The sequence below is a fragment of the Salvelinus namaycush genome, chromosome 35 (genome assembly GCF_016432855.1).
Source record: "Salvelinus namaycush isolate Seneca chromosome 35, SaNama_1.0, whole genome shotgun sequence".
NCBI lineage: Eukaryota > Metazoa > Chordata > Actinopteri > Salmoniformes > Salmonidae > Salvelinus > Salvelinus namaycush.
In genome coordinates, this window is record NC_052341.1 from 16,626,124 (window position 1) to 16,651,218 (window position 25,095).

Genomic DNA, 25,095 nt, shown 5'->3' on the forward strand with positions numbered 1-25,095 from the left:
CTCTCAGCCTATTGCAGACAGTCTGAGCACTGATGGAGGGATTGTGCGTTCCTAGTGTAACTCAGGCAGTTGTTGTTGCCATCCTGTACCTGTCCCGCAGGTGTGATGTCCGGATGTACCGATCCTGTGCAGGTGTTGTTACACGTGGTCTGCCACTGCGATCAGCTGTCCGTCCTGTCTTCCTGTAGCGCTGTCTTAGGCGTCTCACAGTACGGACATTGCAATTTATTGCCCTGGCCACATCTGCAGTCCTCATGCCTCCTTGCAGCATGCCTAAGACACATTCACGCAGGGACCCTGGGCATATTTCTTTTGGTGTTTTTCAGAGTGAGTAGAAAGGCCTCTTTAGTGTCCTAAGTTTTCATAACTGTGACATTAATTGCCTACCATCTGTAAGCTGTTAGTGTCTTAACGACTGTTCCACAGGTGCATGTTCATTCATTGTTTATGGTTCATTGAACAAGCATGGGAAACATTGTTTAAACCCTTTACAATGAAGATCTGTGAAGTTATTTGGATTTTTACGAATTATCTTTGAAAGTCCTGGAAACGGGACGCTTCTTTTTTTGCTGAGTTTATTATTAATAGTGGAAAAGTAACCAAATAATTTATATAAAATTATATAAAGTAACTTATCCATAATTTCCTGTAATATTTCTCAGTATGTTAAACTTTTAAGTGCTTTAAAAAGATGGTTAATATCTCAAATGTTTATGGACAAATGGCATAATTTGTTTTCCTGAATAACTATCAACTAAGAATAAGAATTTGTTCTTAACTGACTTGCCTAGTTAAATTAAGGTTACGTTTTAAAAAAAAAGTGAGCAATCACCAGCACTCGATTGTTTTTGTCTGGATACAGCGGAGTTCAAAGGGTAAAGGTTAAAGTTTGTCTGTGAAAACACCGGAACACGTGTTGGTGTTGAAATAGTAAGTAACATCTAACATAATTTGCTAACAAAATCGGTTTATAATTCATAATTTTATTAAAATGAGTAGTGTTTGAATTGTTCAGACATTGCCTCGTATTTTCTTAGTTAAAAGCACAGCTGAAAGACCCATGATTAGCTTAACTTGATTTAGCTTAGCCGTGCATGCTAGCCGTTGATCAAGTAGATTCACGCTTGTTCTTTCTAGCGTCTCCTTCGATTTTGTTACAACCTCATAACACACTAAATATGAATGACTTTCACTTGTATTATTTACTTCTTTCGACTTGACATGTCATTTTTGACAGATGTTAGCATTGCAGAAACAACCTTGGCGAGTTAGTAACTAAAGCTAGTACCAAATATGTGTATATCTGTAATAAAACAGTAATAGCTCATCATGTAGTCAATGCTACTTGCTATAAAACAAATCTGATTACACGTTTGTTTGACCAGTGCACTCCATGCATGGTGCATTTCACGGCAAGGTCTACCTACACCTGTTGTATATAGTGTATGTGACATACAAATGCATTTCATTTTTATTTCACAATCATGTGGATTCTTGCGGTTTCAAGTCCATTCACTAGCTTCCTCCATTATACTAAGCAGTCAGAATTTAACTTTAAGTAAACGTCTCCCTCTACTGGCCAAATAAGGTAAGTCCTTTAGTCTGAGAACTGTATTGACTCAATTTCTCCACAGGCCGGGCTTCAGATATGGCTGCCATGTACTCTGGTATTCACTTGAAGCTCAAAAACCCCAAGACACCCTGGGTGGACAAACTGAAGCTTGCCCGTTTTGCATGGATTTCATCACAGTGCTTACTTCCTAACAAAGAACAGGTAACACATCTGCCCATCATCAGATATTAGGTGAATTATACCAGCATGTTTATCCTATTGTCTCTGTAAACCTTATTTGTTTTATATTGAAGTGCTGTGTTTTATATCTCCTTACAGGTACTCTTTGATTGGATAAGTCATGCATTGACAGGCTTTTACAGTAAGAAAGTGGAGTTGCCACAGGTGGTGGTGGAAGGCTTGTGGATCTACCTGGATGATATTTTGCACAGCAAAAAGCTACACAGTGTGTTGAGCCAAGGAAAAACCATCAGCCTTCGTTTGGCAGTAGCGCAGGTAAGTTGGTCATAAGTGCCGATGATCAGTATGTAATCGCTACACTTTTAGCAGCTTAAGTTAGTTTGATGCTTTTCAAGATAAGGACATTGATGGTACAGCGTACCACCCTGCATCTCACTGCTGGCTTGCTTCTGAAGCTAAGCAGGGTTGGTCCCTGGATGGGAGACAAGATGCTGCTGGAAGTGGTGTTGGAGGGCCAGTAGGAGGCACCCTTTCCTCTGGTCTAAAATAAATATTCCAATGCCCCAGGGCAGTGATTGGGGACATTGCCCTGTGTAGGCTGCCATCTTTTGGATGGGATGTTAAATGGGTGTCCAGACTCTCTGTGGTCACTGAAGATCCCATGGCGCTTATTGAAGGAGTAGGGGTGTTAACCCCGGTGTCCTGGCTAAATTCCCAATCTGACCCTCATACCATCACGGTCACCTAATCATCCCCAACTTACAATTGGTTCATTCATCCCCCTCCTCTCCCCTGTAACTATTCCCCAGGTCATTGCTGTAAATGAATGTGTTCTCAGTCAACTTACCTGGTAAAATAATTGTAAAAAAAGTACACCTGTTTTATTGAATGTATCGATTTTTGACAGGTGATTTTTCTTTCCAGGTTATAATTGAAAGGATTCAGGAGTTTGCCTCAGGGACCTCCTCAGCGTCTGTCTCCACCGTGTTGAGCTGCTGTCAGGGCATCCTTTCCTCCTCAGTCCTCTCTGTCACATTCACCACTAAGTATGAGCTACTGGTGGAGCTGTTGGCCAAGCTGTGTGCCCTGGGCTGCTCCAAGCTCAGTCAGCAGCAAGCCACAGATCCCCTGACACCCCAGGTGTTTGAGGTCCTCCTCCTTACCCTGAGTAGCTACCTCGCGGTCCAAAAGCAGCAGCCCAACGCCAACCGCGTGTTTGCCCAAGTCACAACACACCTGCTCCAGCACCTCCTCCTACTCAGACACCTACTGACTTCCAGGGCCTGGATGGCCGAGGATGACCCTCGTGTCCGCCAGCACCTGAGTAGGGACATCCGTGGGAAAGTGGACACCATCCTGCAGTCTGCTCTCTTCCTGCCAGACCACCTCCAGGCCTATAAGGAGGAGCTCCTCTCAAAGGAGGAGCCAGGGATGAAGAAGCGAGCAGCGGGGAAAGGCCTACTCTCCCCAGTCAACTCGATACTCTCAAAGCTTTGTGCACAAGGGTACTGTGACACTGATCTCCATTTTGCGGTCAGGTCGAGTTCCCTCCCACTGCTCTTCAAGTTCTCTCTGGATGCCTACTGTAAAGGAGGAGATAATAAAGTACTCTGCTTTCACATGTTAACACAGTTAATCACTGCCTTGGATTTCACAAATGAGGTGACTCTCAAAGACCTGTTTGATGGGGAAAACTGGAGCTTAGCTCTGCTGACTTTGGAGAACCTCTTGAATTTATGCTTGACGGCAGACATTTACAATGTGGCGGCTGACAGGATAAAGTACAAGGAGGTTCAGTTGATTTTCTACAGGAAGGTGGTGAAGCTGTTGTTGAACAATGCCCAGCCCAGCATATCAGCATGGTACCGCTGTCTAAAAGCCCTGCTCAGTCTCAACCACCTGATCATAGAGCCGGACCTGGACGAGCTGCTGTCGGCAGGATGGATTGATTCCGACTGCACAGAGCCACGGGTTAGGAAGGCACGCGAGGCCCTCATCTCCTCTGTTCTCCAGATCTACGCCAAGCTGAGGCAGCTCCCCAAGCTCTTCGAGGAGCTCCTGGCTGTCATCTGCCGCCCAGCAATGGATGAGCGCCGACAGCCCGTTCTCCCAGAGGCAGTGCATAGGACGCTCAGCACATGCCTTCTGGACAACCCCACCAGCCAGAGTCTGGAAATATGCTGCCTCATTTTAGAGAACGTAACAAGCTATGTACTCCCGGATCTGGAAGGAAACGGAGACATGTCCCTGAAGTTGTTCTCCTTGAGTGTGCTCTTGTACTCTGTGTTGTTCAGCCTGAAAACTTTGGACAACAGCACACCAGTTCCTGTTGTGAGGCAAACCCAGGCTCTGATGGAGAAGATGCTCCAGGTGGTGAAGCCAGTGCTGCAGCTGGCTGAAGGCCAGGCCCCAGACGTCCCTGGGTGTCAGAAAGTCCAAGATGCAGGCCTTCTGCTAAAGTACACTTGGGTGGAGGTGGACACCCTCTTTCAGATTCACTGTACAAAATACACATCTCCAGCGGACCCAGCTAGCGTTAACATACTAGACGACATAGGTATTCTCTCTGGTGTGATGGCGACAGGTGAAGATCAGGCCTCTCCCATCGACCAGCACTGGAGCCCCATGACCCACCTCCTGCAAAAACTGCTCACTCTCCAACAAATGAAGAAAGTTATCCTAAGCAATGAGCTCTTGGCACAGACTAGAGCTTCAGATGTCCTCCGCAGAGCAGCCCAGTACATTGTGGGGAGAGGAGCCCCTCAACTCTGCCAGCAGAGTGACCAGCTATGGGACCGTCAGGTCAGTAGTGTGGATGCCAGCACGTACCCAGTGGCACATTGGTACCTCGTTACCACAAACCTACCAATGATCTTGCCATTCCTCACTGAGGACGAAGTGTGTCATATAGCTGATGTTCTCCTCAGCTCCCTACTTCAGAAGACACCAGATGACACCACTGAGAGGCTGTCTGTCTCTCTCATTTCCAAAGATCTGCTTGAGAGCCTTGTTCTTGTCGAGTTACCCACTATTTACTCTGCTGTTGTCAGATGTGTCACTCAAAGGATTGTGGGGATTCTCAGCGGCATCCCAGACATGGCCTCTGTCTGTCCTGCACTCATGAAGTTGAGTGAAGTAAGCTGTTCGACAGCTGGAGACAAAGGAAGTGCAGTAACTCAGTCAGATGGTGATGTCAGTGAATCCCATTCTGCTTTGAAGAGACTGGAGTCCATAGCCCAACACATACTGAACTCTAGTACGACCGGAGCCTCTATAACCCTATCTCAAAGTCAAGCCGATAACCTTTTAAGCTTACTTCAAGTCACCAATGCTCTTAACCCAGATGGAATGTCCTCTGAAGACTTTTCAGGGCTCTTTTTACTTTTATTCCTCATGGTCACAGACACACAGCTACATAATGATGTGAAGCCTGCCGTAACAATACATCTGCTGAATCAGCTCTTCAGTCTCATGGGGTTGCTTCTGGCAGGGAATAATTCCCATCATGTTTTAAAGATTGTGCATGGGAGTAGCCTCTTGGAGGCAGCTTTGACAGCTCTCTTTTCACACAGCAATAAGGGCCACTTTCAAACCGTGGACACCTCTGCTTGGCTGACTTTCCTAAAAACCGTCCAGGATTTCATCCAGTCCCTGATCCTATTGATAATCCACAGAAAGAGCAGTGTCCGCCTTAACCTGGAGAAATTCACCACCTACTTGGTCAATAGCGAGGTGGCCGTTATGGCTTTGTCTTCTCTCCCAGGAAACATTGAAACAGGGGGCCTGTTCGCCGTACAGATCCTGCTTGCGTCTATGAACACACTGTGCCAGGCCATGACATCCAGCCTCAGGACAACCAAGCAGCTAGCTGAGACCCTGAGTCAATTACTGGGGAAGACCACTGCTGTCATGGGCCCTGCCATCCAGGCCAGCCTGAGGGCTCAGACAGGCAGTCTACTAGGCCAGGCCTTCTCCGTGGATGTGGTGACCGGGATGTTGAGGAGCGAGCTGGCCTGTGCTTGCCCCCAAAATGAGCCTAGCGAGGGCATCACACAGGAGAGTCTAAGCCACATGGGCATGTACAGGAGCTTCAGCCAGCAGATTCTCAGAGAGCTGTGCCCATCCCAGCGCCCTATGGACTTCCTCGTCTCATCGCTTCACTTCCTCTCAGCGTACTACGCTGCTGCAGAGATTACCAAAGCCCTAGGTCAGGAGGAGCTCTTTGTGGCAATTCTGCAGAATGTCCACAAACTGCTTGCAGGTACGAGCTCTTACATTTACATTTTACATTTAAGTCATTTAGCAGACGCTCTTATCCAGAGCGACTTAAAAATTGGAAAGTTCATACATATTCATCCTGGTCCCCCCGTGGGAATGACAGCTCTCTTTTCACACAGCAATAAGGGCCACTTTCAAACCGTGGACACCTCTGCTTGGCTGACTTTCCTAAAAACCGTCCAGGATTTCATCCAGTCCCTGATCCTATTGATAATCCACAGAAAGAGCAGTGTCCGCCTTAACCTCTCTCCCCCCTCTTATTCCACAACAATGAAAGTTTTTTTTTTAATCAGACTTGGTACAGTGTATTCTGAGATGCTCACCTGTGTGTGCGTTGTGTGATTTCCTCCTGCTCATAATATCTGTAAAATAGCGCTCAAGTAAATGTCAAAGTACATTTCCTGTGACATTGCTGACAGACATTGATAACTAAAACAGACATAATTAAGAATTTGCACAGAATTACTCTTGAACACAATAATACATATTGTTATAAAAAAATATTATTCAAAAGAATTCTACATTTAGAAACCATCTCAATTTCCCGGTAATGGATAAATATAATGATAGCTTTATGGATAGATACTTGATACTTCACGCCTATTATTTAATGTTAACCATAATGCTTCTTTGTTAGCCCCATGGCTGTCAGTATCAGAGGTGAGGTCCCTGGAGGAGCCAGTAAAGGAGCTTCTGGACCAGCTGCTGGTCAGGAGTACCCCAGAACAGTTCCACCTTCTCCTGCTGCTGCTCCGAGACGGACTGGATACCTCCAAGTTCAGGAGCGGCTGTCATAGGGTAAGTGTTATATTTACTGCAAGTGTTACTGTACAAGTTGTGATATTACTAGTTACTGTAGAATTATGCTATCTGGGTTACAAGCTACTGTATTTGGTGTCCTGAATACTTAAACACTGAAGTCTGGATAACATTTCCTATATGGGCTACTAAATTGTATTTGACGCCACCTTTAAAACCTAGCCATATATTTTTCCTAATAGATACTTAAGCACAGGAATCCCTCAATTTTCACTCTTCTCAGTTCTCCTCTACAGAGATTTTCCCTAAAATGGTTATGTGGGCTTTGTTGACACACTACAAAGAGCACACTGTATTTTGCAGGAAGTCCTTTCAACTGTGACGATAACGAAGTTGCTTGCCAGCGGCCTGCTTCCAGAAACCTGCTTAAAGGCGTTCTGGCTCATTGCACCTCAGATCATATCTGCCTTAGTAGTAAGTATTCACTGTGACATTTGATGTGCTGATTTGGATAAACAAGGATTGTTTATCCAAATCAATTGATGCCACTGAAAAATATTATTTGAGCTAGAATCACTCAAAATCCAATTAGGGTGAAGATACAATGTGTCCTTCTCACTTAAAAACCTGCGTCTTTCTCACTTAAAAACCTGCGTCCATGCTTCAAGAGGGACAAAACAAAACAAATCATTGGCTTTGGCATAGACTTATCATTGACTTAAAGGGTAAATGTGTTTCCTATCTAACGTAGAAACCCCCTTTGGGCATTGCAGAGAGCACTGTAATTAGAACCACAGTCTGGCTGTCCGTTACAAAGCATGTCACGCTTCTCCTCCGCTGCACTGTCTCCTGGGTCTTGGATCTGATACTGGAGAAGAATTTATTTAGCTGGGGAAAGCCAATTTTGGGCTGCAGCAGTAAGTGTCTCTCCCTCCCTGTTACTGTCCCGTTTAATCAAGCTGAATCTGTTTTCATTTATCAATATTGCCCCTTCTCACCTCATTGCAACTCTGCAGGAATAACTAACGTTAGGTGTTACAACACAACTACAATCCCTCACTGTGTTCACAACACTTACAAACAGGAATGTTGCCTCACACCTTAATTGGTCTACAGTATATCAGTTTTTCTCTGTTCTCTCTATGGGTTACTTCGCCCTATTGCCAAATCCAAATTTAAACTTTCATTGCTTAATTGCCACATTTATTTACTTATTGTTGTCAACAACCATAGTAAAACATTGAGACAGCACATTTTGAGAACCCATACAGGATGTAGTACTTCACTCCTTGCTAGTTTCTCTCTTTCTGTCCTCCATCTTAAATCCATATTCCTCGTTATATTCATCTCTGGTTCAACTCCCACGGTCCTCTCTGCTCTCTCTCAGTTTCTAGTGAAGGAGGCTGGCAAGGAGCCAACCCTGACTGCTGCTCTGACCGTGCCGGTGTTGGACACTCTGACAACCATGCTCCGTCAGGGGGAGAGGATGCTCTCCAACCCCCACCACGTGACCATGGTGCTGGGGGCCCTGCAGTTTGTCCCCCTTGAGCACCTGACGATGGAAGTCTACCACGCTACCTTTGAGGCCATTCACGAGGCTCTGTTTGCAGTCATCCGGTATCATCCGCAGGTTAGTGGCCTGGGTTCGATAAATGTCACTTCATGCATCTTTTATGTTTTTACTTCAACCTTGGGCACACGGATGGTCAGTGGTGGATAAAGCACCCAATTGTCTTGCTTGAGAAAATAAAGATACCTTTTAAAAGAATGACTCAAGTAAAGTGAGTGCTGTTGAGGCTACTGTAGACCTTTGTCTCTCAATATGGCCTTTGCCCACTGTGTTCTTTGATATATTTTGGAGGGTGGCTTGTGCTGAATAACACTACAGCAGAGCACATTTTGCCTGGGGTTTGCATCACATTTCCCCTCTGAAGTACAACACAAGAGTCCCTGTTTTGTGCTCTTCTAATCTCTCATTGTGGATTAGTTTCATATACACAAATATGGCCTTCTGATTTGTCCCTTTCACCCAGACACCCTCAGGGTGTGAGACTGAATCATTGTCAGTGCTGGGGATTGCTCCATTTCCCTCCTTCCCCTATGCTAAAAACTCAAACCTGGCTTCTCGGTAATCGAAAGCCTGAACACTTTAAAATGTCAATGCACCGAGTGCCTGATTTGTTTAATTTGCTGTTCATGTCGGACAAAACAGCATTTCCTTTATTGTCATAAACAATGGAATGCAAGGCTTAGACGAGTAGATAGATAACACGGTTGCATGCTAAGATGCTGGCGCAGACATGTGCACTGCAGCAAAGGGAATATTAGTTTCTCTCCTGGCAAGCGAAACAGTTGGCATGCCTAGTGTTTTTAGCAACGCACATGCACCGTCCACCTGAGGATCTGTCTTTTTCAGCCATCTATTTCCTGTGCTCAAGGAGTGCAAAAATCCACTTGTCACTTTAATCGCATTTCGATTGATTGCTTTCATTTTAATCCTGTGACTTTCATATTTTTTGCTTGTTCCTGTTGTTTTTTTCCTCCCGTTAATGTTACAACCGCGGAAAGGTTTGTAATGACCTATCAAACACACTCCGGTAATGACTGAAATGGTCTTAATAGAATACATTGTCTTTCTGTTGAATCTATAAGAACGCTGAAGCTTCTCAGGGATTTAACATACCGTCTCGACACTTACACGGTACCCAAACCGGCCTCGCACATGCCATCGTGCGCAAATTGATTTTGTCCCCCCACACCAAACGCGATCAAGACACGCAGGTTGAAATAGCAAAACAAACTCTGAACCAATTATGTTAATTTGGGGACAGGTCGAAAAGCATTAAACATTTATGGCAATTTAGCTAGCTAGCTTGCAGTTGCTAGCTAATTTGTCCTATTTAGCTAGCTTGCTGTTGCTAGCTAATTTGTCCTGGGATATAAACGTTGTTGTTATTTTACCTGAAATGCACAAGGTCCTCTACTCCGACAATTAATCCATAGATAAAACGGTCAACCGGGTTATTTCTAGTCATCTCTCCTCCTTCCAGGATTTTCTTCTTTGGACTTATATGGCGATTGGCAATTAACTTTCATAAAAGGTGTATTACCACCACCGACCTCCGATCGTCTTTCAGTCACCCACGTGGGTATAACCAATGAGGAGATGGCACGTGGGTATCTACTTCTATAAACCAATGAGGAGATGAGAGAGGCAGGACTTGCAGCGCGATCACCGTCACAAATAGAACTGACTTCTATTTTAGCCTTTGACAACGCAGACGCTCATTGGCGCATGCGAGCAGTGTGGGTGCAATAATTGAATAACATGTATGTCTACATTTATTTTGCAATGCATGCGAGGCAAGCGATGTAGTTAGCATGTTAGAGTGAAAGAGAAGAAAGATCACTTTATTTTGATGGCTGTTCATTTTTTGTGGAATTTTAAAAACATACAATTGAAATTTTTACAAATTTAGATGCGCTGAAATTAAAACAACTTCCGAAAATTAACACTCGAATTATAAGGATGATCTGTTTGATCTCGCAAACAATTTAAAGTATGTTTAGATAGGTGTGATTTTTATTAGGGAGAGATCTAATTTTACTGGGGCGAGGTGTGATCCAAAATAGGGGAGGGGCAAACTTTTTATTTTGTGTAAGTTTGTGTTTTTTGGGGGGCACAGGGGATGGTAGTGCGTTTATTTTCCCTGCTTTACATTTGCTTTTCTGCTTGTATTTTCCCTATAAACAATAGCTTGACTTAATTTTGATATTACCCTAATAAAGTTTAGAAATGTTTAAGGTTTGGTATGGTGTGGCTATTATTAAGCTTTAGCTACTGCAGGCCTATTTAAAAAAAATAAAAAATAATAATATTTAACTAGGCAAGTCAGTTAACAAATTATTATTTACAATGACAGCCTACACCGGGCAAACCCGGGCGACGCTGGGACAATTGTGCGCTGCCCTATGGAACTCCCAATCACGGCCGGTTGTGATAAAGCCTGGATTCGAACTAGGGTGTCTGTAGTGACGCCTCTAGCGCTGAGATGCAGTGCCTTAGACCGCTGCGCCACTCGGGCGCTCTAACTGACTCTGACAGTTGAACTTCAGGTGAGGAAGACTACAAGAGTTACACCTATAATCTAACAATATTATGCTTATCTTTGTACAAAATATTTGGATCGAAAATCTGTACGTCTATCTGTATAGCAAACGCAGTAGCCATCTGACAAAGTTAGTTTTGATGTCTTCGCTATTATTCTACAATACAGTAAAAATAAAAACCCTTGAATGAGTAGGTCTCCAAACTTTTTTTTATTTTTATTGATAAATAAAATGAATCAATTATCCAAACTGTATAGAGGCCAAATGATGAATGGAAAGAGACATCTGTTACGAAACACCCAAAATTTTATTACCCAAAACATTCAGAGATTGCCAAGCCTTCAATACTGGGTAAGCCTACAAGGTAGGGAGGGATGTATTGTCTGTTTGTCAAGATTAGAGGTCGACCGATTAATTGGCATGGCCGATTTTCAAGTTTTCATAACAATCGGTATTTTTGGATGCCAATTATGGCCGATTACATTGCATTCCATGAGGAAACTGCGTGGCAGGCTGACCACCAGGCTGACCACACGAGTGCAGCAAGGGGCCAAGGTAAGTTGCTAGGTAGCATTAAACTTATCTTATAAAAAACACATTAAATCTTAACATAACTAGTGATTAACTACACATGGTTGATGATATTACTAGGTTAACTAGCTTGTCCTGCGTTGCATATAATCAATGCTGTGCCTGTTAATTTATCATCGAATCACAGCCTACTTCGCCAAACGGGGGATGATTTAACAAAAGCTAATTCGCGAAAAAAGCACAATCGTTGCACAAATGTACCTTACCATAAACGTCAATGCCTTTAAAATCAATACACAGAGGTATATATTTTTAACCTGCATATTTAGTTAAAATAAATTCATGTTAGGAGGCAATATTACAGTTGAAGTCGGAAGTTTACATACACTTAGGTTGGAGTGTATGTAAACACTCATTTTTCAACCACTCCACAAATTTCTTGTTAACAAACTATAGTTTTGGTATGTTGGTTAGGATATCTACTTTGTGCATGACACCAGTAACTTTTCCAACAACTGTTTACAGACAGGTTATTTCACTTATAATTCACTGTATCACAATTCCAGGGGGTCAGAAGTTTACATACACTAAGTTGACTGTGCCTTTAAACAGCTTGGAAAATTCCAGAAAATGATGTCATGCTTTAGAAGCTTCTGATAGGCAAATTTACATCATTTGAGTCAATTGGAGGTGTACCTGTGGATGTATTTCAAGGCCAACTGTCAAACTCAGTGCCTCTTTGCTTGACATGATGGGAAAATCAAAAGAAATCAGCCAAGACCTCAGAAATAGATTGTAGACCTCCACAAGTCTGGTTCATCCTTGGGAGCAATTTCCAACGCCGAAGGTACCACGTTCATCTGTACAAACAATAGTACGCATGTATAAACACCATGGGACCACGCTGTCGTCATACCGCTCAGATATTTGGTGCGAAAAGTGCAAATCAATCCCAGAACAACAGCAAAGGACCATGTGAAGATGCTGGAGGAAACAGGTACAAAAGTATCTATATCCACAGTAAAACGAGTCCTATAGCGACATAACCTGAAAGGCCGCTCAGCAAAGAAGAAGCCACTGCTCCAAAACCGCCATTAAAAAAGCCAGACTACGGTTTGCAACTGCACATGGGGACAAAGATCGTACTTTTTGGAGTAATGTCCTCTGGTCTGATGAAACAAAAATAGAACAGTTTGGCCATAATGACCATCGTTATGTTTGGAGGAAAAAGGGGGAGCCTTTTAAGCTGAAGAACACCATCCCAACCGTGAAGCACGGGGGTGGCAGCATCATGTTGTGGGGGTGCTTTGCTGCAGGAAGGACTGGTGCGCTCCACAAAATAGATGGCATTATGAGGACGGAAAATTATGTGGATATATTGAAGCAACATCTCAAGACATCAGTCAGGAAGTTAAAGCTTGGTCGCAAATGGGTCTTCCAAATGGACAATGACCCCAAGCATACTTCCAAGGTTGTGGCAAAAATGGCTCAAGAACAACAAAGTCAAGGTATTGGAGTGGCCATCACAAATCCCTGACCTCAAACCTATAGAAATTTGTGGGCAGAACTGAAAATGCGTGTGTGAGCAAGGAGGCCTATAAACCTGACTCAGTTCCACCAGCTCTGTCAGGAGGAATGGGACAAAATTCACCCAACTTATTGTGGGAAGCTTGTGGACAGCTACCCAAAATGTTTGACCCAAGTTAAACAATTTTAATGGCAATGCTACATAATACTAATTGAGTGCATGTAAACTTCTGACCCACTGGGAATGTGATAACAGAAATACAAGCTGAAATATATCATTCTCTCTATTATTATTCTGACATTTCACATTCTTAAAATAAAGTGGTGATCCTAACTGACCTAAGACAGGGAATTTTTACTAGGATTAAATGTCAGGAATTGTGAAAAACTGAGTTGCAATGTATTTGGCTATGTAAACTTCCGACTTCAACTGTGCGCATGTGTTCACACACACACACACACACACACACACACAGAGTACCATTTTGGACACCTACTCATTCAAGGGTTTTTCTTTATTTGTACTATTTTCTACATCGTGAAATAATAGTGAGGACATCAAAACTATGAAATAACACATGGAATCATGTAGTAACCAAAAAAGTGTTTTTAAAAAATCACAATTTATTTTATATTTGATATTCTTCAAAGTAGCCACCCTTTGCCTTGATGACAGCTTTGCACACTCTTGGCATTCTCTCAACCAGATTCATGAGGTAGTCACCAGGAATGCATTTCAATTATCAGGTGTGCCTTGTTAAATACATTTGTGGAATTTATTAATGTGTTTGATCCAATCAGTTGTGTCGTAACAAGATAGGGCCACCTTCTGTATACCAACCCTATTTGGTAAAAGACCAAGTCCATATTATGGCATGAACAGCTCAAATAAGTAAAGAGAAACAAGTGTCCATCATTACTTTAAGACATGAAGGTCCGTCAATACAGACATTTAAGAACTTCTAAAGTTTCTTCAAGTGCAGTCGCAAAAACCATCAAGTGATATGATGAAACTGACTCTCATGAAGACCCAGAGTTACCTCTGCTGCAGAGGATAAGTTCATTAGTTACCAGCCTCTGATGTTGCAGCCGAATTAAATGCTTCACAGAGTTCAAGTAACAGACATCTCAACATCAGCTGTTCATTGGAGACTGTGTGAATCAGGTCTTCATGGTCGAGTTGCTGCAAAGAAACCACTACTAAAGGACACCAATAAGAATGAGAGACTCGCTTGAGCCAAGAAACACGAGCAATGGACATTAGACCGGTGGAAATTTGTCCTTTGGTCTGGAGTCCAAATTTGAGGTTTTTGGTTCCAACCGCCATGTCTTTGAGACGCAGAGTAGGTGAACGTATGATCTCTGCATGTGTGGTTCCCACCGTGAAGCATGGAGGAGGGGGTGTGGGGGTGCTTTGCTGGTGACACTGTCAGTGATTTATTTAGAATTCAAGGCACACTTAACCAGCATGGATAACGCAGCATTCTGCAGCGATACGCCATCCCATTTATATATAGTGGGGAGAACAAGTATTTGCTACACTGCCGATTTTGCAGGTTTTCCTACTTACAAAGCAAGTAGAGGTCTGTAATTTTTTATCATAGGTACATTTCAACTGTGAGAGACGGAATCTAAAACAAAAATCCAGAAAATCACATTGTATGATTTTTAAGTAATTTGCATTTTATTGCATGACGACATAAGTATTTGATCACCTACCAACCAGTAAGAATTCCGGCTCTCACAGACCTGTTTTTGTTTAAGAAGCCCTCCTGTTCTCCACTCATTACCTGTATTAACTGCACCTGTTTGAACTCGTTACCTGTATAAAAGACACCTGTCCACACACTCAATCAAACAGACTCCAACCTCTCCACAATGGCCAAGACCAGAGAGCTGTGTAAGGACATCAGGGATAAAATTGTAGACCTGCACAAGGCTGGGATGGGCTACAGGACAATAGGCAAGCAGCTTGGTGAGAAGGCAACAACTGTTGGCGCAATTATTAGAAAATGGAAGAAGTTCAAGATGACGGTCAATCACCCTCGGTCTGGGGCTCCATGCAAGATCTCACCTCCGTGGGGCATCAATGATCATGAGGAAGGTGAGGGATCAGCCCAGAACTACACGGCAGGACCTGGTCAATGACCTGAAGAGAGCTGGGACCACAGTCTCAAAGAAAACCATTAGTAACACTACGCCGTCATGGATTAAAATCCTGCAGCGCACGCAAGGTCCCCCTGCTCAAGCCAGCGCATGTCCAGGCCTGTCTGAAGTTTGCCAATGACCATCTGGATGATCCAGAGGAGGAATGGGAGAAGGTCATGTGGTCTGATGAGACAAAAATTGAGCTTTTTGGTCTAAACTCCACTCGCCGTGTTTGGAGGAAGAAGAAGGATGAGTACAACCCCAAGAACACCCCAAATACAACCCCAAGTACAACCCCAAGCATAACTCCATAATCACTAGTTAACTACACATGGTTGATGATATTACTAGTTTATCTAGCTTGTCCTGCGTTGCATATAATCGATGCGGTGCCTGTTAATTTATCATCGAATCACAGCCTACTTCGCCACACGGCTGATGATTTAACGAGCGCATTCGCGAAAAAAGCATTGTAGTTGCACCAATGTGTACCTAACCATAAACATCAATGTCTTTCTTTAAAATCAATACACAAGTATATATTTTTAAACCTGCATATTTAGTTAATATTGCCTGCTAACATGAATTTCTTTTAACTAGGGAAGTTGTATCACTTCTCTTGCATTCTGTGCAAGCAGAGTCAGGGTATATACAGCAGTTTGGGCTGCCTGGCTCGTTGCGAACTGTGTGAAGACCATTTATTCCTAACAAAGACCGCAATTAATTTGCCACAATTGTACATAATTATGACATAACATTGAAGGTTGTGCAACGTAACAGCAATATTTAGACTTAGGGATGCCACCCGTTAGATAAAATACGGAACGGTTGCATATTTCACTGAAAGAATAAACGTTTTGTTTTCGAAATGATAGTTTCCGGATTTGACCTTATTAATGACCAAAGGCTCGTATTTCTGTGTGTTATTATGTTATAATTAAGTCTATGATTTGATATTTGATAGAGCTGTCTGACTGAGCGGTGGTAGGGAGCAGCAGGCTCGTAAGCATTCATTCAAACAGTACTTTCCTGCATTTGCCAGCAGCACTTCGCTGTGCATTGAGCTGTTTATGACTTCAAGCCTATCAACTCCCGAGATTAGGCTGGTGTAATGTGAAATGGCTAGCTAGTTAGGGCGCGCCCCGCTAACTCAATTGGTGACGTCACTCGCTCTGAGACCTCGAAGTAGTTGTGCCCCATGCTCTGCAAGGGCCGCGATTTTTGTGGAGCGATGGGTAACGATGCTTCGAGGGTGGCTGTTGTCGATGTGTCCCTGGTTCGAGCCCAGGTAGGGGCGAGGAGAGGGACGGAAGCTATACTCTGTTACACTGGCAATACTAAAGTGCCTATAAGAACATCCAAAAGTCAAAGGTATATGAAATACAAATGGTATAGAGAGAAATAGTCCTATAATTCCTATAATAACTACAACCTAAAACTTCTTACCTGGGAATATTGAAGACTCATGTTAAAAGGAACCACCAGCTTTCATATGTTTTCATGTTCTGAGCAAGGAACTTAAACGTTAGCTTTCTTACATGGCACATATTGCACTTTTACTTTCTTCTCCAACACTTTGTTTTTGCATTATTTAAACCAAATTGAACATGTTTCATTATTTATTTGAGGCTAAATTGATTTTATTGATGTATTATATTAAGTTAAAATAACTGTTCATTCAGTATTGTTGTAGTTGTCATTATTACAAAGAAATAAATATAAATCGGCCGATTTAATTGGTATCGGCTTTTTTTGGTCCTCCAATCGGTATCGGCGTTGAAAAATCATGATCGGTCGACCTCTAATATATAGATACATATACACTACCATTCAAAAGTTTATGGTCACTTTGAAATGTCCTTGTTTTTGAAAGAAAAGCACATTTTATTGTCCATTAAAATATCAAAATACCTAATAATGAACCCTTTTGCCCTTAGAACAGCCTTAATTCGTCATAGACTCTACAAGGGGTCAAGTGTTCCACAGGGATGCTGGGCATATGGACTCTAATGCTACCCACAGTTGTGTCAAGTTGGCTGGATGTCCCTTGGGTGGTGGACCATTCTTGATACACACGGGCAACTTTTAAGTGTGAAAAACCCAACAGCTTTGCAGTTCTTGACACAATCATACCGGAGTGCCTGGCACCTGCTACCATACCCTGTACCCTGTGGCCATTCACCCTCTGAATGGAGACGTGGGGTTGGGGAATGGGATTGGACGTTGTTTTCTTTTCTTGTTTATACTAAATACATTATTCTTACTGTTTTTGTTTTGAGTGGCAGCCTACGGGTACGATGTATAAACTTAGAATTTGAAATGAATAATGTACCTGTAACCCCCCCCCCCCCCCCCCCCCCCCCAAAGGGATAGTTGTAATTTAGAACGAAGATTGAGGATTTGTAATCGTAGGGAATCCTGCTATTGAAACTTGTTGAATTATGCAAGAGGACGTGACAACAGTAATTAATGAGGCAGTCTAGACGGCGCAGGTAAGGTAGACGGACAAGTGTTTGGTGGTTGCAACCCTGTTCCACCCCTTTGTTAATTTAATCATATATGTAAATACACTTGGTGTATTTATGCAAATGTCGCACATACTGTATTGTTTTCTTTCTTTAGTTATTTATTTATTTTTACCCCTTTTTTCTCCCCGATTTCGTGGTATCCAATTGGTGGTAGTTACAATCTTGTCTCATCGCTGCAACTCCGGTACGGACTCGGGAGAGGCGAAGGTCGAGAGCCATGCGTCCTCCGAAACACAACCCAACCAAGCCGTGCTGCTTATTGACACAATGCACATCCAATCCGGAAGCCAGCCGCACCAATGTGTCGGAGGAAACACCGTACACCTGGCGACCTGGTCAACGTGCACTGCGCCCGGCCCGACACAGGAGTCGCTAGTGCGTGATGAGACAAGGATATCCCTGCCGGCCAAGCCCTCCCTAACCCGGACGACGCTGGGCCAATTGTGCGCCGCCCCATGGGCCTCCCGGTCGCGGCCGGCTGCGACAGAGCCCGAACCCAGTATCTCTGGTGGCACAGCTACCACACTGCGCCACCCGGGAGGCACCCATTTTCTTTATTTTAACACACACACAAAAAATACCTGATACAATAAGAAAATATACAAGTGCATTTTAAGGGGAAAAAAGTAATACCTGAATTCCCACAAAAATCCCTGAACTTTCTATATTTGTCCATACCAGCAAAAAAAAGTTTTTTGTATAATTCAGTCAATATCTGGGGATTAATAAATTTTTACAAATCTTCACCCGTTGTCCAATTGTTACATTCATTAGAATTGTTTTTAACAATTTCGTTGACCGTTGCTAGTGTTTTATCATTTACCCAGGAAATCATATTGTGCATTCAGTGTCCACTGATCTACGGATTGACCCTTAGAAAGATTGTCTGGCAACTCAGGTTAATAAGAACAATTCTCACTGTACCAGAATTTGAATCCAAATTCACAATAACATGATCCTATTTGCAGGACTTTGACAACAACTATGCTGCAGGTTTTTTAGTCTCAAACCCATTCGGGCACCAGGTTATTGTAACATGATGTTAGCTGATACAAAAATTACCTATCCAGACGTTGAAAGATCTGACATGCATCAGCAACGTCTGAGCAGAGGAACACAACCAGAATCTTTCCCTGGCTTGATTCAGCCTTTTACACAAGCGCCCAAGGGAGTGACTAGCTTCCCCATTCGCCTTGACTATTATTCTCCGTCAACCTTGGATCCAGGCCAGCACCTAAGTTAGCCTGTTTCAATCTGACATTGAACATATTTTGAGGGTGGTAACCAGGGAAAATATCCCACTGCCTCCCGCTGTAGGCAATGAAGCAGTTTCTTTTCTCAGAGACAAACTTCAGAATCAATTTCTGGAAAGGGCTGTTGGTCTGTGCCAGAGGGGTGCTTAAGTGGAGGCAGATGTGCTCTGGAGAGGGGCACGTCTTTGGCGTGAACACTGGAGGGTGCATGGAAACTATTACCTCGCTGACTGATGACTCATAGGAATATCGCAGCGTCTGAGAATTGTGGGCCAGTTTTCTTTTTCTCTCTCTCTTGTTTAGAGACTGATGGCACATGATAAAATCTAAATGTCTTCCAAATGCAATGTTGTCAAAGTTGAACTTTTTGTAATGTGGCCCTATTTTGGTATGTACCCAGGTGATGCTGAAAGCGGCACCGTCTTTCCTCAACTGTTTCTACCGCCTGGTGGTCTCCATCATGCATGAGGGGAGACAGAAGGGCGAGGCCGAGAGAGGTAAGGCCATCGGTTCATGCATTCAATCATTTATTCACTCACCCATCCACCACTTCATACAGTAATCTAAGTATTCACCCATTAACTCATAACCTCAAGTGACAGGAATGACATTGGTGTTTACAGGAATTGACTAAGTGTTCTTCCAATAAATTATTTAGCAGTTTCTATTTTCCTGTTGGTTCCCATTTTAAAGAAGAGCGACCACCCATCTTCATGTGTATTAAATGTATTTTTCAGCATTTAATCATCACACCCCTTGATAAATATGACACCTCCTGTTGTTTTAAAAGTTGACATATTTAGCCTGGGTTCCTCCCAAGGGAGTCCTCTGTAGATATGTGCTGTCAGTGTCAAACGACGCCAGAATACTGTCGCCAGGCTAACCAGTCCTGTTAATCGGGCAAGAGTATTTCATGGCACTGAAGTATGTTATAGGTGAGTCGTATCATGTTATACTATGTAAGAGGTGGTCGTGCCCGCTCCACATTCCCAAGCAGACTACACATGAAACTGGGCCTATTTTAATCCGCCGACCTTACCCAGTGGGAAGAGAGAAAGGAGAAGAATGGTTTCTCCTTCAGTAATGTTACATTTCTGTTGCTGGTTGTATGCCCTGCTGGTCCCCGTGGACTGGATCAAAAACAACGTGAGGGAAATACAAAAAAAAAAAATCCCACTGAGGGTGACAGAACTGTCAAAGGAGACATGAAAAGCACAGTGCACAGCTGGAGTCCCAGCCAAGCTCGTGGATGAACACCTTGTTAAAACCCTGTAATCCTGTACTGCTAAATGCATCCCTTATGAGTTGAATCAGTGTTGAGGCGCTGTATTCAGCTAAGTGATCAGCATATTCAGGATACATTGTTTTCCTGTTTCTGAAAGGAACAACATAAGACAGCAACATGATTTCAACATCAGAGCTTACCTGACATTATTGACGAAAAGGAAATGATGACATACTCAATTATTCAACAGTAATTGTCTTCAGGTGGAGTTTATTTTTTTGATATCATAGATAACACGTTCTTAATGAGAAGACTGTTTGTGTTCGTCTTCCATAGCCAAAGGAGGCCACCACTGCAGACTTCTGGGCATACCTCCCCTGTTCCAGACAGAGGAGGAAGGGTCAAGAAGGAAAAATGGAGTGGAGCAGCTCATTCGTTTTAACTAGCATGTCAGGCTCAGCACGTCATGTAATTAGTTCCTGGCTGGCTCTGTGAAATATAGTAACCCTCACAGGATAAATTTCATGGCGACTGGGTTGTTTGGCAATACCTGCCACCCAGACAATGCCCATATTTCTCCTCTGTGGGTATAGCTATACTGTACATCCAATGAGTCACGAGAGGAAAAAAGGGATGGATAAATTGTTCCAACCGGGCCTTTGTTGTCTAATGGGCTAAACTGTTTGTTTTATGCAGACTGTGAGCATAAACATTAGTCTATACACAATTAGAATGGTTAAATGGCTCTTGTTGCTCCATATTCTGCTCTTAGCTATCATGATTGAAGTCTCAGCTTATACAAAACCCTATTCTTATTGTACTGCTCTGTCACAATCCATTCACAAAATATTAATTCTCAGCCCGCACCCTTGGGATTTGATTCAAATGCTGTGCTTTCATCAGCAATACAGCCCAAGTCTGTTTTAGGACAACAGTGCACTCTGAACACACACTGCTGCATCACTCAGTCACCATTTTGTACAAGTTGTACCACTTCTGGAGTTCTGGCTGAAATAAATGTTTAGCCTTCAGCGTTTGGTGTGGTCTAGTTTTCAAAAAGCTTTGCTCTTCTATTCCCCAGCCCCTGAGATCAATGCGGAGGTGCTTTTGAAGTGTGCTCGTCTGGTGGAACGCATGTACTCCCACATCGCCACCACAGCCGAGGGCTTCACTATCCTCTCCTCCTTCATGGTAGCACAGTACGTCAGCGAGCTACAGAAGGTAAGATCTCTGGTTTTCTCTCAAGGAAGATGGCCGTGACGTTTCGCTCACAGTTTTAAAAGGCGATTAGGCTATTTTATTATACTTTTGCAGGTTGAAAACATGAATTTTCGGCCTTAAATGGCCTCCAGATCTTCCTTCTCTCCTTTATCATCCCTCACAAGCCCTTACATCTGAAGGAAATACACTATCTGCACATTGAATACCACGATTTTAATTTGATCCATTGCTGTTTGTTATTGTGGAGTTAAACCATGCTTCGTATTGCATTTAGAGCTGCTAAGGCAAGTCCTCTGGACTTCTCAGATTTGAAGGAAAGAGAAGTCAACATTTTCATTTCCGCCATAATCTTGTCCCAACCTGTGCCAACTTGTACTCTAAAGGACTGTACTTACTGTTGACTCTGGTAGACTATTTGTCTGTCTCATTGTGATGCCGTCTGAGCATATCTGGCACTGTCTCAATGTGGAGAAACCACATTTTTTCCTAGGGTCTACGAGACTGCATTCACGTTACATGACTGCGTGCCATAGTCAGCGTTTTCCATGGAACAGGCAGAGAGAGGGAAGAAAATGTATGCCCTCTCTACTGTAAGTCGCTCTGGGTAAGAGCGTCTGCTAAATGAAATGACTAACATGTCATTTAGCAAACTCAAAGATGCATGAGGATTGATTTGTAATAGCAAACTGTTTGAGTAAGAATTAAACAAAAGATTGGTTAAAGCAATAGTTCAACGCTACCATTGTTCTTTCAAGGTTAACTAAGCCAAGAAACACACCTCAGTATGTGCCTTGGCATCTCTAAGAGGTTTTGTTGAGGCACTGTCCAGTTTCCAGCTGTCAGTACATTATGTTCCTACCAGGCTTTCAGAACTGCCGCAGCTGCATTCACAAATAAAGGTGTAAGAAAGAGGCAAAACACTGATCAGCCGTCTCACTCATCACACCAACATTATGTTTCTGAGTCCATTTTAATACCCCTTCCCCAGCCTCACTCTGTCAAATTGAAACCCTCTCCTCCCTTCTTCTCCTTTCCACTCTCCTCCACGCCCTCAAGGTTACTCTGCAACCAGACATCAAGAGCCACCTGACAGAGGGAGTTTACAGGATCCTGGACCTCTGTGTTGAGCAGGACGTTAAGTTTTTGAACAGCACCCTCCAGATGGGTGTCAGAGAGGTGTTCAACGATCTCTATGGCAGTTATACTCATTACCATAAAACCCAGCGGCAAGGAGAGGAGAAATACACAGCCTGACACTCTCCTCTACCATCTCGCTTTCCAGAAATACTTTTTCTTTATAGCAGCCAAGTTTTTTTCTTAAACAACTGTTTAAACATGTTAAAAAAAATATATATGTTTGTGTGTTGGTTTAGTAGTGGGACAAAAAAAAGGTAATTGACAACAAATTATGTCTCAAGTGTGTTTATTTGAATACCTTGTTTGGTCTTTCTTGTATTGATGGCTAATTTACTGTAACTTTAGACTATCCAATTTTCAAGATTTGATTTACAGTGCCTTCAGAAAGTATTCATACACCTTGACTTATTAAAAATTGTTACAGACTGAATTCAAAATGGATTAAAATGTTTTTTCGCTCACCAATCTACACACAATACCCCATGATGACAAAGTGAAAACATGTTTTACAAAAATAAATCAAATATCGTAAAAATAAAGTATTCCCACCCCTGAGTCAATACATATTAGAATCACCTTTGGCAGTGATTACAATTGCGAGTCTTTCTGGGTAAGTCTCTTAAGAGCTTTGCACTCCTGGATTGTACAATATTTGCACATTTATTTTTAACATTCTTCAATGACGTTGGTTGTTGATCATTGCTAGGCAGCCATTTCCAAGTCCAGCCATAGATTTTCAAGTAGATTTAAGTCAAATCTAACTAGGCCACTCAAGAACATTCAATGTTGTCTTGGTAAGCAAGTCCAGTGTATATTTGGCCTTGTGTTTTAGTTTATTGTCCAGCTGAAAGGTGAATTTGTGTCTGTTAGAAAGCCGACTGAACCAGGTTTTCCTCTAGGATTTGGCCTGTGCTTAGCTCTATTCGGTTTCTTTTTATCCAAAACCTTTCAGATGCTCCAGAGTATTGTGTGAGAAGACCAATTTTCATGGTCTGACAAACACTGCTCTAGCTCTGTCACGTTTCACCGCAGAAGTGCGACATAGGCAGATGCGGTGGATTGAAACGCATCCAACGCTAATTAGATTTCCACTGGGGCGTGGACGTCAACTTAAAAAAAACTTTTTTCAACTCCTGAATTGTTTAAGCATGGTATAAAAGGGATCTAAAAATGTTATGTTTTTTTGTTTTCATTTGGAAACATTTCTAAAAAAGGAATTCCACTTTGACGTTATGGGGTATTGTATGGGTAGACCAGTGACACAATCTCAATTCTAATCAATTTTCAATTTGGGTTGTAACAACAAAATGTGGATAAAGTCCAGGGGTGTGAATACTCTGTAGGCACGGTATGCTTTATCTGGGAACTCTGTTTCAGATGTGACGAAAAAGGATACGAGTAAATGATTACTATACCATTACAAAAGCAAATTGTGGAAATTCTGGAAATGGTTTAACCCAGCATATACAGCGTGTACAAAACATTAGGAATACCTTCCTAATATTGCGTTGCACTCCCTTCTGCCCTCAGAACAGCATCAATTTGTTGGTGTCGAAAGCATTCCACAGGGATGCTGGCCCATGTTGACGCCGATGCTTCCCACGGCTGTCAGGTTGTCTGGATGTTCTTTGGGTGGTGGACCATTCGTGACACACACAGGAAACTGTTGAGTGTGAAAAACCTTAACCCTAATTGCTCCTATAAGTTGCTCTGGATAAGTGCCTTGCTCAAGGGCACAACGACAGACTTTCACCTTGTTGGCTCGTGGATTCAAACCAGTGACCTTTCGGTTACTGGCCCAATGCTCTTAAACACTAGGCTACTTACCGCCCATACACATACACAGTTTCAATTGTCTCAGGGCTTAAAATCCTTCCTTAACCTGTCTCTTCCCTTTAATCTACACTGCTTTTGAAGTGGATTTAACAAGTGACATAAGGGATCATAGACTGACCAGGTGAAAGCTATGTCATGGAAAGAGCAGGTGTTCCTAATGTTTTCTACACTCAGTGTATAGTGGAGGGGAATGTCATTGACTTTATCACACGCATTCCTCATGAAACATTGTGACTGAAACTTTCCCTTGTGATTTGCCATACATTTGTTATTAACTACCAGATGAGAAAATCTTAGGAGAAATGTGTATTGTATTTGGGGTTGGCATTCACAGATGAATAACGAACATCTTATAATTTTATAAATAATGAGTAGTATGACAGATCTGTTTTACAGGCGAAGGTCATTATGGAACTACAGTTTTTGAACGCTATCATTTTCCAAAAGGGCTCCTCATGCGAGTGTAAATCCTTCAGTAAGACTTAATATATTCATTTTGCAAGCGTTGTTTTCCTTTTCTCTTGTCTCAATAAGTATTTGTTCCCTCACACGTGTAATATATGGGACATTTCTCGTGCGTGTGTGTTGGTGTGTTATCCACTACCAACCTTGAGTTTGAGCAGCCAGTCTTAAATGTTTCATTTTACATTTGAGTTATTAGGCAGATGCTCATATCCAGAGCGATTTACAGTTAGTGCATTCATCTTAAGATGGCTAGGTGGGACAACCGCATATCACAAGCATAGAAAGTAGACCTCCGTAGTCAGAGCTAGAAAGGGGGGGTTGAGG

The 25,095-nt window shown here is 42.7% G+C and overlaps 1 protein-coding gene across 3 annotated transcripts; it reads left to right on the forward strand.

The window, feature by feature from the left end:
• The first annotated feature begins 895 nt into the window (after nt 1-895).
• On the forward strand, nt 896-22,859 carry LOC120030019 (unhealthy ribosome biogenesis protein 2 homolog). Of its 3 annotated transcripts, XM_038975335.1 has the most exons (10): nt 896-930; nt 1,635-1,774; nt 1,892-2,068; nt 2,678-6,014; nt 6,669-6,829; nt 7,154-7,264; nt 8,178-8,420; nt 19,288-19,384; nt 21,194-21,333; nt 22,390-22,859. In XM_038975335.1, exons 2-10 carry the CDS (start codon nt 1,649-1,651, stop codon nt 22,585-22,587), a joined length of 4,590 nt encoding a protein of 1,529 aa, XP_038831263.1. In that variant the 5' UTR covers nt 896-930; nt 1,635-1,648; the 3' UTR covers nt 22,588-22,859. The 3 variants fall into 3 exon arrangements, with proteins under 3 accessions (XP_038831263.1, XP_038831264.1, XP_038831265.1); XM_038975336.1 differs by lacking the exons at nt 8,178-8,420; nt 19,288-19,384; nt 21,194-21,333; nt 22,390-22,859 and adding an exon at nt 7,564-7,701; XM_038975337.1 differs by lacking the exons at nt 6,669-6,829; nt 7,154-7,264; nt 8,178-8,420; ... (1 more) ...; nt 21,194-21,333; nt 22,390-22,859 and adding an exon at nt 6,151-6,658.
• The last annotated feature ends 2,236 nt before the right edge of the window (nt 22,860-25,095 follow it).

Bases quoted from the DNA above. Each gene is read 5' to 3' on its own strand.
- LOC120030019 (XM_038975335.1), top strand. From the start codon at position 1,649: ATGGCTGCCATGTACTCTGGTATTCACTTGAAGCTCAAAAACCCCAAG. The intron at 7,265-8,177 runs GTAAGTATTCAC...GCTCTCTCTCAG, and splicing joins AGATCATATCTGCCTTAGTA to TTTCTAGTGAAGGAGGCTGG. The intron at 19,385-21,193 runs GTAAGGCCATCG...TCTATTCCCCAG, and splicing joins GAAGGGCGAGGCCGAGAGAG to CCCCTGAGATCAATGCGGAG.